At 39.6% G+C, this 12199-nt stretch overlaps 1 protein-coding gene across 18 annotated transcripts in view; it reads left to right on the top strand.

The window, feature by feature from the left end:
- cacna1g (calcium channel, voltage-dependent, T type, alpha 1G subunit) overlaps window positions 1–12199 on the top strand; it is a 157250-nt gene that overhangs the window by 53074 nt on the left and 91977 nt on the right. For all 18 annotated transcript variants that reach the window (XM_057055744.1, XM_057055661.1, XM_057055662.1 and 15 more), the window contains exons 3-4: window positions 2981–3093; window positions 11390–11523. In XM_057055744.1, coding sequence (XP_056911724.1) covers window positions 2981–3093; window positions 11390–11523 — 247 coding nt within the window. The remainder of the gene's footprint in view (window positions 1–2980; window positions 3094–11389; window positions 11524–12199) is intronic.

Below are 12199 nucleotides of genomic sequence, written 5' to 3' on the forward strand. Positions count from 1 at the left end.
CTTATTTAACCATAACAACTCCAATAAACAACAGATTTTAATATGCTTCACTGGTCTGAAAGTGTACCAATAAAACCTGTCTGCTGTCTACATGGGAGCCCAAGGGCAACAGCTAAGGTTGCCAGGTTCCTGTTACTCACATTCTTTAAAAAGGTGTATAATTTCAGCTTTAAAAATAAATATATAAAATACAGTGACATTTGGGGTTAAAAGTGACCTGCATTAGTAAAAGTATTTTCTTGCTTAAATATGGATTGCTTTTAATTGCTGGAGGACTGTTGTTGCTGTTTCTTTTTCGTATTTGTCTATATTTGTACTCTGGTCCCTCTGTAAGTATTAGTCTATTTTCCAGTTGATTTAAATTGCGAAACTGCAACTTCTCTATTAGTTCTTAAGTGAACAAGGAGACCAGCTAAATAAAAGCTCACGCTATGTCTGAAGCAAGTTTCTTCGGATTCGTGGTATCAGCCGTAAAACACATCTAAAACACATCAAATGGGAGAAAAACACATGGCAAAAATCTTCACCTGGCCTTTTTCCAGTTGAAATAAAACAACAAAATCACAAATCAGCCAATGGCCTTCGGTATTCAAGTATTTGAACCCCTTTTTTCTTCAATTTTTGGGTGCTGATACAAAAGAAGTCACCATAGTTGGATGTGATAACATTGTGCAGTTTAAACAAAGCTCTCCGACGACATGTGAGATGACACAAGATAGCAGCTCTGTCCACACATGGACCAGTTGTTTTATAATGTGTATATAGGATGTTTTCTTTTCTCTAGTCTGTAAGACCTGCAATAGAAGCAAAATATCACATAATTTGGCTGCAAAAAAAATACCTTCGTGTAGCAAATCACACCTAATCCTTAAAATAAGGAGCGACCCGGCAGTCTCTCCTAATTTAAAGTCAGTCTTTCTTTTACTGTAAGATTTCATTTTTTTTGTTTTTTTTAATCTTCTTTATCTCCTGACAGATATCCTCACAGCCCCCCTCTGTTTTTGTCCTTCACTATATCCCATTCTGATAAGCTTTGAGTGCCGCAGATGAAAGTGCATCATGGGAGGCTTCTGTTTCACTGTGGGCGTCTGACTTGTACTGTTGACAAAGCGGATTCCCTTAATGAGGGTAACTTTCGCTATTGTTGCACAGAAAGTATAACTGGAGCTCTAAAGTTTTCTCTTGCTAATATAAATTAGGAAGCAAATAATTACTTTGTGAAAACCTGTATTTATTTGTAGCTGGTGATATTTTGGACCCTCTTTGAACCACTTTTTGAGTTTTTGTGTTTATGACAATTGTGCAGACAACATAGGTTGAAACAGTACAAGGGGACGTACCCCTCCCCGTGCTCCGAGATGCCCTGAAGCAAACTGCAATAGTTGCGGTTGCTTTGCTTTTTTATTTGTGTTCCCCTATGGATTTCTGTTTCATTTCACTCCACCTGCAGAATAACTTGAGGAAGAAGCATTGCATGAGGTCACAAACGTCAAACAGATACCTGATGGCAATGAAACATCATAGAGCACAGCATGCGAGTGTTTATGCCTTCTCCGTGCATAATGCAGTTAAATTCAATTCCATTTTCTATAGGATAGAAAGAAAGTGTCAGTAAAAAAGCAAGGAAGGAAAATAAATAGCAAGGAAACCTATTTAAATGTTTGTGTTATGTTACAGTAGCTGATTTGCTGCATGTCAACAATAGTTTGGTCCCCTTAAAAGTTCCTGCATCACAATTTTTACACTACCGTGTCTGAGCCTTTGTTTTTTGTTTAATGATGCCACTCGCCATACATAGTGATATTTTTAATTGCGTCCCTTTGGACTCTCAGAGCTTTGTAAGCATTTTCCAGAGTGCGGGGTGATCCTGTGCTGCCCTCCGCATGCAAGCAAGATGCTACTGAGCTCTGAGAGTCAACAACCAGCTAGAATTTGTTCATCACTTTCCCAGTTCCAGATAACATTTTGGTCAAGCATTAGAATTCCTTTCAGACTGGATCATTCTCCTGCACATTATTTTTCTTCTGCACTGGAAAATATACTTCACACTTCTCAGAAATAGGTGGTGTCTTGGCATGTTTCGGGAAAAAGGAACCATTTTAGGTAATTAAACATCTTTTTCACGCTTCAGGACGAAGAGTAAAAATCAGTGATATGGGTGTTAAGAACACAACTAAGAAATCTGTTGTTTTCATCTTTCAAAAGCAAACAATTTAATCACCTCTGGTTTATCCTAAGTGATTCCCGTTGACTGAATTATGCCTCGCTAAATAAATAAATGGCCACATTCAAGTGGATTTCACTTGGGGTATTCCTCACAAGCTAAACATAATGAACACACTGACTTCCTGACCACTGCTAAATTGAATCCAATGCCTACTCTAATCAGTAATCAATTAGTCTTCAACTAATCTTCAATTCGTTGATTGGGTAAAGCCTCCTATCACAGCTTAATGTTAATTACACTTCATTGCGCAAATATTAAGTTGAGCTCTGTGGGAGATGCAAATATCTGCAGACTTTAATCTGATCTTCTCTAAAAAAAGGGGAAAAAAGGTGGTTGTAGATTTAAAGTTTGTTCTCATAACATCTGCTCCTAGATTGGTGTCACTTCGTTCCTGCTGTCCCTTTAACCGAACCATATTAGAAACTTTGTGCATGATGCATAATCAATTTCTCCACATTCAATCAGAAGGAAAAAAGGATGTTTTTGCCCTTGAAACCCTGTGAAAAAAAATGATATGAAGAGTCTAGTAGGAGATGCAAAGTGGACTGACTCAATGGCCAGACTCCTCCATTGCTTTCTTTTGTTCTTGTTGACAACCGACTGGTTAATTGGTGTGGAGCACATGTTGACAGATTTGAATGGGTTAATGAGGTCACTGTAGAAAGCTGGCCTTGCCTATAACTTTGATTTTAGGAACATTTTACAGTTGCCATTCTACACATCTTTGCTCTTTTCCTTAACTTTAAATCTCTACCTGGTTCGAGCGAGCATCCATGCTGGTGATCCTGCTGAACTGCGTGACACTGGGAATGTTCCATCCCTGTGAGGACATCAACTGTGACTCCGAGAGATGCAAGATCCTGCAGGTAAGACACATTTTTGATTGGATCATGCATCAATCCAAGAAATGATGTAGTCACCGCTAAATGTGATGGCGAGTGTCAGATTTCACTGTTTAGCACAAATTTATGGTTAAATTGTGATGATTGCAGGAACTCATAGCTTTTCAAGTGTTTATGCATGTTTTTTAGATGTTGGTCTCAGAAAAGACCTCAATAACTCTGCCTGACATATGTGTGCAACAAGCTCTTTGGTTAGGTCAGTTGAATGTATGCTGCATATATGTCCAAAACGATGACCCTTTAAGTGAATTTTAGCCTGAGCCTCATCTTACTGACCAGTTTGGGATCAACAATAAAGTCAGCCTGCTCTGAGCAATGATGATGAATATAAGCACCTCAAATAAGACCTCTAGCAACCTACAGATGTTGTTATCAAGTGCAGAAAACATGGCTGTGGTACAGTATGATTTGCAGCAGAACGCCTTAATCTGTGTTGGCCCTGTGTGGTTTGTAGGGGGTATGGCAACAGCTGTGTTAGTTATGTATATAGAGAGATATCATGGCAACACAGCTCACCAATAAAATATATGATGAAGGCGGTAAGAAAGTCCTGACTCATGTAGAGATGACTTATTAAAACAGAAGCACAAATGGTGATGAATCACCCCTCAGTTGTTGGTTGCAGATCATGATTCGGTCAGCCAAACATCAGAATGAAGGGAGTCCAGCCATTCCCAGTACGGTGCCTTTTGAACTGAACTAAACTGGAAATGAAGCTTAGATGTGGTTTGAGATGATTTGGAGAAGAAAGCTGATGTCATGGCTGGAAAGCATCAGTCATTACAGCATGACCCATACTGCTCACTATGAGCAGGCAGCCAAGAACAATAAGTGGGAACCCTGAACAGTGTTATACAAGTCTTCAGAAGCTCCAAAACCAGAAGCTAAAGCAGAGTTTTTCTAGAAAGTTCCATTGTATAAAAAGCCAGATTGTGTGGAGCCGTTTCCATTTATTCATTAACCTCTGTTAGGTTAAGTAACACTAATGGGGTAGTGTTGTTGTTGTTGTTGTTGAGGCAATTTCAATAAAAGTAGCTCCGGCATGGATGAGACACTGCAGACCCTATTTTGCGGGATACAAATAATGTGCTCCCACTGAATCAGAACAATTTCTGCTCAATTTTGCTCCTTTATAAAATTTTAACTTTAATTAGAAAAAATCTGTAAGATCAACAAAGCAAAGCAGGATATTGAAAAGGACACACATGGACAAAACTTTTTCTATTAGACAGCAGACTCAGTAGCAAAAAAAATGACAAGTAGCAAATTTCTCCCCTGAACACAATTGTGACATTACAGCTCCTCCAGTTATTGTGTCTGAAGGTTGTGTAAATGCAAAACCTTTGAAGCTAAGGAATTTATGGCTGATGAGGATGGGGAAGTTTTATCGACATTTATGGCAGTGCGATGCATTAGAACCACATTACCTCAACCTAGCAGGTGTGGGATGAAGAGACACCAGGTCTCCTGTGTGCTTGACAGTTTTGAATGCTAAGTGATTGAGCAGAAAAGTCCCTCTCACAATATTATCTTGCCTCCACATGTGAGGAGTGGATCTCGGGTGAATAGAAGATTACAGTTTGCCTGCTCCTCACCTCGCAAAGGATGCTGCAGCTTCGATGTCGCCCACGACTGCCTGGCGCATCTGACCCCTGCGATAATAGCATTCAGGCTGGTGACAGGAAGAATTAGCATACAGAGTGGCTGAGATTTATTTTCAGGAGAAGCTTGCAGAAGCCAACAGAAATGATGCTACCTGGTTAAAGAATACATAAAACTTCAAGAGAATGTGTTATGATGTGTTCTAGGAAAGGAGTCCTTGAAGGTGACAGATTTCCATTAGCTTTGAATGTTATGTTTTACATGGTGCCACTTTCTAGATTTTTATCTTTTTATGCTGTAGCTTCGAAATCCAGAATCCAGTTACATTGAGATGCTCCAGTATTCCTATTAAATGAGTTAGACTGGATCTTGAGTTTCTTCCAGACATCACAAAACTGTTTTTGTATATAGTGATAAAGACAAAGAACACACTCAGGAGCCCATTTAAGGATTGTGCTATTCTGCAATTGGTTACAACAAATAGAAAATGGTGAACCTATCAAATATGCCGTATGAGCCTGGTCCTGCCCAAGATTTCTTCCTGTTAAAAGGGAGTTTAGCTTTGCTACTGTTGCTTGTTTGGGGTTGAGGTTTAGGATTTGTGTCAAGTGCCTATATAGACAATATTGATTGTAACAGAAACATATCAATAAAAGTGGGTTGAAAGTTAATTTGGATTACCATGAACAATTATGAAGGTATAATTTAAAAATAGGCAAATAACGTGCAATTTAAAATAAAAAAAATCCAGATGATACCAGTAATGATTAACGTTTTGTTAATTTTATTAATATAAATGAATCTGTAACTATCACCATTATACAGAGCTGGTGGTCCTTACTGGAAACCCTCTACCTTCCGTTATACCTGACACCATCTTCCCTTTTCTGGGTGGGGGGGACAAGCAAATGCATGCAACATGTGTAGGAATGTTCCGGAGCCACCTCAGACGGTTGTTGTTCAAAATGTCACATGCAGCCACCGTGCTAAAGCGCTCTGACACATATGGATTTATGGCGAGTGGAGTTAAGTCATTAGGGAGCATTTAAGTGCACTCAGCATTAGCGATTAAGTGCCCTTAGAACATAAAGAGCATGTGATGTCGGCAGTCCCATTGATAACACGCAACTTGGTCTGTGTGCGCCTGGCTGACACATGTGTTTACACTTGTTCTCAGGCAATGTTAGAAGCAACACGGCCCAGACACGCACACGCAAGCAGGGCTGTTATGCGTGTGTCCCTCTTTAGGCTGAGAGGTCATGTTTGTTTTGCAGGGTGTAGCTGAGCACAGGGTCAACACGCAGACGTGAACAGTCACACATGTGCACGTCGCATTAATATGAAAACATGAAGCATGAGGACAATGTAACATTACCCAGAATCACCTCTACACTCAGATACTACAAGACACCTCATCACACGGCCTGGGAAGGAGGAAGGACTTCCCTCGGAGAGATGGAGGCTGCAGGAGATAAAGATAAGAGGGAGATGAGAGGGATGGAAGCTGGGGAGTAGATGTGAGGAAGATGAGGAGAGGGGAGGGGGGGATGCTATCGAAAGACATGCAGAAGGAATCCCATCCAGCAGCAGGGGGAAAGATAAAGGCAAAGGGCAAGAGAAGAACTACTTCGAAAGTTACTGGGGACTCAACTGAACGATGAAGCAAAACTGAATATGGGCATGATAACACAGGAGTGTCAGAAAACTTCAGCCTTAAAAATGAGTCAGAAGCTGTAAATGCAGACTAATATAAGTCTTTTTTTTAATCATCCACCTTTATTTTAGTCAGTGCTACTTAACTACTCAACCTGTATGTGACTAGTGCCAGTGCACGTGCACATTAAAATCATGTCGCCTCCACTATGATAGGTGGAGTTTCGGACTCTTTGAACTTGTTAGTGTCAGGCCATATTTGGTTAACCTACAACATCACAGACCACAACAATTCTAGTGAATTACTCGTGAACTAGTAAGTTACAATGGGAATCCAGAGGTAATCTGTCTTATATATTTAGCTTTCCACAGGCTGTTTCAATATTTTATGCAGGGCACTAGCAGATGCGCAGGGCATCTCGCCCAGTTCCAGCCCGTCTGGCCTCTATACATGCTAGAGTAGATGTTCAATTACAATAAAACATGTCGATGCATTTTTAATGTAATGTCATGTAAATGTACTGAGTGAGTGCTTGACAAAACATCTAAACAGGTAACTGTATTTAAGTCCTTTTGGTGCTCATGACTAAATCTTTGTTAGATACACGATTAACACTTGCCAAAAAAGTTCTTTGTGTCCAATGCCCAATACCAAAATAGTGAATTACTTCGATCACGCTGTCCATTACAAATAATAGGTATTATATTGTTTTGGTTCCTTTTAAAACCCAAAAATAAATTAAACATGCAATATTTGGCAGTTTAGATTATGTAAACTAACTTCTTGCAAGAAAATAACCTTTGAACTTGTCTGGAGACAAGACACGAATATGTGATGTTTGACATGACATTTGAGGATAAACTATATTAACTACTAAGGATTTCCAGGGTCGCTCTGGTGCACAAACTTTGATGGAGGATTTTCCTTTTGTGTAAAGAGCAAAGGGTTGGAATTTAGTAAATATAGAAAGATGAAAAATGTTTCCTGCCACCTGCACCACATGACTGTGCACAGACACAACCACAACAAACACACAACTTATGAGTGGGATTTCACTTTAAATTATAGTTCATATGATGTTCTGACTGTAGCACCAACCACATGGTTGTGTTCAAACTCTGATTAAAAGTAGATTTCAGGCATCCAAATGATTACAACTCTTAATCAGATTATTGACTAGATATCGTTAATAATCATGAGTCATCACTACTCTAAATTCGCTAAATGTTATAAGAAAATAAGACTTCTATATGTGTTAAAGTTTGTCTCTGAAATGGGCCTTTTAACTGGATGATTTCCACATGTGAAATTGTTCCATATACCCTTTTTCCAAAAAATAAAAATAAAAAATTGGGAAATGTCCCTCTATAAACCTCTGCAGAAGAAAGATTTAAGAGGATAGTGGAAATCAGATTGGATTAGAGTGTGTTTTAGCCGTAAGCTGTTGGGCACCTTGGTGAGGCCTGTTCCTTCTGAGTCAGGTGTGAAATTCAGTCTCTACTCTTGTGTTCTTGCTTCTCAAAACTGAACAGCCAGTCAGAGTTAGTTGTCTCACTGGACAATCCAACACTGATTTAACCTGTTAATGCTGCACCGAGGATGCTCACCACACGATCATCTACCGGTAATACTTGTAATAAATTGTTCATCGAGGTGAACCTAAATGAAATTTATTGCTCACAATCTTTTAAACTTGCGTCTCTTTAACTTCTATTCCAATATGTGTCTGGTGTACAAATACACCAAAGTACTTCACACTGTTAGCCAGTGTTATGATATAGATAAAAATGATAAAGGTACTGTTATTGTATAGTCAGGCCAAAAGTCAGCAGAAGTTCTACTCTATGTGACCAAAGGCCATCTAATCCTTGGATTCTGGATGTCAATAACTCAAGCTGAACAATATCCATTCATCAAAGGCCCCTAAGGCATGGTAAACGTGTAAAGGTGTATGTCAGTGAAGATAGTGTCTCCATCAACACCCTGAGTCCGAAGGGCGATTCTTCTATTAGCTAATACAAAATAAATGAGACCTGACTCCGGAGCAGAGGAGCGTCTCTAAAGACTGAGCAAAGATTGGAGTACCAGACCGCAGGTTCTGACGGTAAACATGGCTGCTCATCTCATTCATTCCCCGTCATGCTCCCAGAGCTGTCTCATTTTTTTATTTATTTTCCTGCAGACTGTCGAAAAAGTGCAACGCACCTTTTTAAAAGCTGATTACCAAGCTGGAGGGTGCTTCGACTCATTTGAGACAAGTGGTACAGGGGACAACATGGCTTTTTATTGCACCAAAACATTTACAGTCTACTGAAACTATAATATGATTGCGGAAATGTGAAGGCTAGCTAATTTCTGATGAGGTTATTTTCCAGCTTATAAGTATTTGAGACGTATTTAAGAAGATGTGAGACTTAGATTTAATTGAGTTGAAGCATGGGTAGGTCACCTGATTTTCCAAACATTCCTTAATTGATAGCATTCATCAAAATGAATGAAAATGCTCACATATGTGTATCCTAATGATCAATCAAGCAGACCTGATAACAGGAAACGTGATTTACCTGTTCCCTTACTCAGCTGTCTAGTGACAGGTTTTTTTTTCTACCTTTATTGCTGGCTATTAAAAGTTTTACAAATATAATTATATATGAACATAATCTAGCAGTTTGTCTCCCTTGAGCTCTTTGTAGGGTTTGTACACTTATTTCATGTTCAAATTCCAGCACTTTTCAAGGACTTTCAAGGTCAAATTTTAAGCGTTTTTAATGAATTTCAACTTGTTTCAATTGCACTTGTGGATGTCAAACAACCAAACCTTGTGGTTTATAAAATTGTCCTTATTTACTTCACATAGTGGTGAAGTAAAGATTTGCAGTGGTGTGTCAGAGTGGGTTAGTTTCACCTGTGCTTAAAAAACTGTGGCTCTCGAACCTCTAGGTTCCCTGTGCTGTCTCTATGGCTTTGTGCAGCCACCTTTAGCTGCCTGGCTTCATAATCTTATATTTTTTCAGTCACTACACACAGCAACGATACTTGAACCTCCGCTCAAGGCAACTCTTCCCTGACAGGGAGTTGGCAATCCACCCCTTTCAGAGTGAAGTGATGAGCTTCACCCAGCTGCTGTGATGCTCTGCTACAAAGCTGCAAAGTCAGTGTTTGATGGAGCCTCCCGCATAAAAAATGGGGTGGTATCCCAAGGTCAACTCAAAGAAATGGGTCAGAGGAGGGAAACAATTTCAGAAACAAGTAAAAACCCAGAAACCAGAGGGGCAACACTTGAGGTATTGAGAATTTTAGCGTGGAACGATTCAAAGGGCACCATTAAGGTCTGCTTCAATATGATTCACCTGTATATAATTTTTTGTCAGCATTTTGTATGGTTATAAATCATCAAATCATGCTTCACTTGATAAATGGCAAAGCTAAAAGATTTAAAAAAAGTTGTATTAACAACTTTAGGTCTTCAGCATAAAGAAAGGGTTTGATTCATTTCATTTGCTCGACTGCTTTATCTCTTTCGGGGTCAGGGGACACAGCTGTCCCAGCTGCATATGGGTGAAGGTCCGCCCCAAGGATGAGTCGCCAGCTCATTGCAGTGCTCATTGCTATGTAAGCAATTGTGGGATCAGTACGTTGCTCAAGGGTCCCTCAGCATTGCTCTGAAGGCTTTCTGGCAACTTCCCCTACTGCCAGAAGAAATGTTTTGTCTGCACGGGTCTTGAACGGAAAACCGTCTGCTTCTCAGTCCAGTCCTCTAAAGACCGAGCTACCATTTTCAGCCATTTTTACATCACATTTAAATTATTCCTCAATCTCTTCCACAGTCCACAATCTCATCCACAGTTTAACAATTAGAACACATTTAGCAGCTCATTTGAAATTACTGTTTATAATCTGAATTGAGGTCAATTGTTTGATTCTTAGCAAGGCGATCCTGAACACACCTGTGCTGTCTTTTAACAGCTACAAATGTGAGTTTTCTGCCTCTTCAGTGGGTTCATGACCTCTTGACATGCAGAAAAGAGGATTCCTCTTCAGGGAATATTGAAGTATGACTTTAATCTCACAGGGTTTCAGCCAGCTATTTTTAAGACCAATGTATGGTGACTGGGACAGCCTGGCTAATGCATCTCTGTTGGTGACAACATCAGTGCATCTCACACATGTAAGCGTGGTGTAACTCACAACATAAAGTAGGTGATGGTAAAGAACGAGAAACGTAGTAGTTTGTGCCCCCTTTGTGTTATCTGGATTGTTTTATATGACTCAGTTTTGTGCTATCTGACATTTCAAAATTGACAAGGTTTTTAGATGATGTATAACAATGATTTTTAAAGCATTTGTGCCTCCATGTGGAAAGTCTCAGTTATGAGTGGCAGACATTAACAGCACAACTTACTTTCACTTACATCATAATCAAGATTCAAGATTCAAGATTTACTTTATTCATCCCCGTAGGGAAATTGAATTGTAATAGCAGCCTACACATGGAGGAATATAACTGTAGTGTATGGACACAAATAGCAGCAGGTGTATTTACAAAGTATAGAAATAGAATAAATAAAATACAATAGATTAGAAAGAATAAATAATAAGCATATTTACATAAATACAGAATAATATAGAAATAAAATTACAACATAAACATTAAACAATTATTGTGATTGAATGGGTTTGGATGAATTATAGAGTCTAATGGCGGACGGCAGGAATGACTTCCTGTAGCGTTCCTTAGAGCAGCGAGGCTGCAGGAGTCTGTTGCTGAAGCTGCTTCTCAGTTTGTCCACTGTGTTATGGAGTGGGAGGGAGGGATTGTCCATGATCGTCCGCACTTTTAACACCATCCTGTCCCTCACCACCTCGTCCAAGTAATAATCAAATTAAGGGTCAGTTTTCCCATCAATGCTGTCATGTCAAATCACAGCAATGCTGCTGTCAGGGAATGGAAATAGGTCATTATTGTACCACTAACATTTTTTTCATACACGTCTTTTTCTGCAGGACTTCGATCATTTTATCTTCGCTTTCTTTGCCATCGAGATGGTGATCAAGATGCTGGCTCTGGGGATATTTGGCAAGAAGTGTTACCTTGGAGACACATGGAACCGCTTGGACTTCTTCATAGTGGTGGCTGGGTGAGTTCGTTATGCAATTGCGCACACAAGCCCATGCTCATAAACAAGCTAGTGGCCAAGCATAACAAATAACAACACATAAACACAAAAGGCTCAGAGAAGACGCACGAGACACACACATGCAACAAATCTGAGTCATAATCAGTCTGGCGGCCTGGATTCTAGAGGAACAGATTCTTGAACAAGGGCAGAGTGAAGATGGAAGAGATGTTTACAGATTGCAAATGCATTGTGTCATTGGGCGCTAATGAACTGCAGGGTTTTCTGTGCTTGCTGTTGTCAAGGTTAAAATCAGTCCTGGAAGTCATATCATCTTCTCGTCAGTGTGCATATGTGATGTTTTTTTTTTTTCAAGTGTCCCTAAAGCCTTTCAGGGATATTTAGAAACCCATGAGCTGGGCATAAACACTTTCGGTTGATTGTTGCTATTGCTTGCTGTTGGTCAGCATACTCCATGTGCTTATGTTGGTTCTTCAAATAGTTCCCAGTTTTCTATTTGCTCTGCTTTTCGCATGTTTACCTGCAGGGTACTGGAACGCTGTAGGATTAATTTTATGAATACTAGTGGGAGTAAATCAGTACCAGTTACAGCACATGTCCATCAGGGCAAAAAAATTGGCAGTATTTTCTTTGTATTACTGGCATGTTATATACCTGCCAAAACATATGCGTGTGC

This window comes from Takifugu flavidus, chromosome 1 (assembly GCF_003711565.1).
Source record: "Takifugu flavidus isolate HTHZ2018 chromosome 1, ASM371156v2, whole genome shotgun sequence".
NCBI lineage: Eukaryota > Metazoa > Chordata > Actinopteri > Tetraodontiformes > Tetraodontidae > Takifugu > Takifugu flavidus.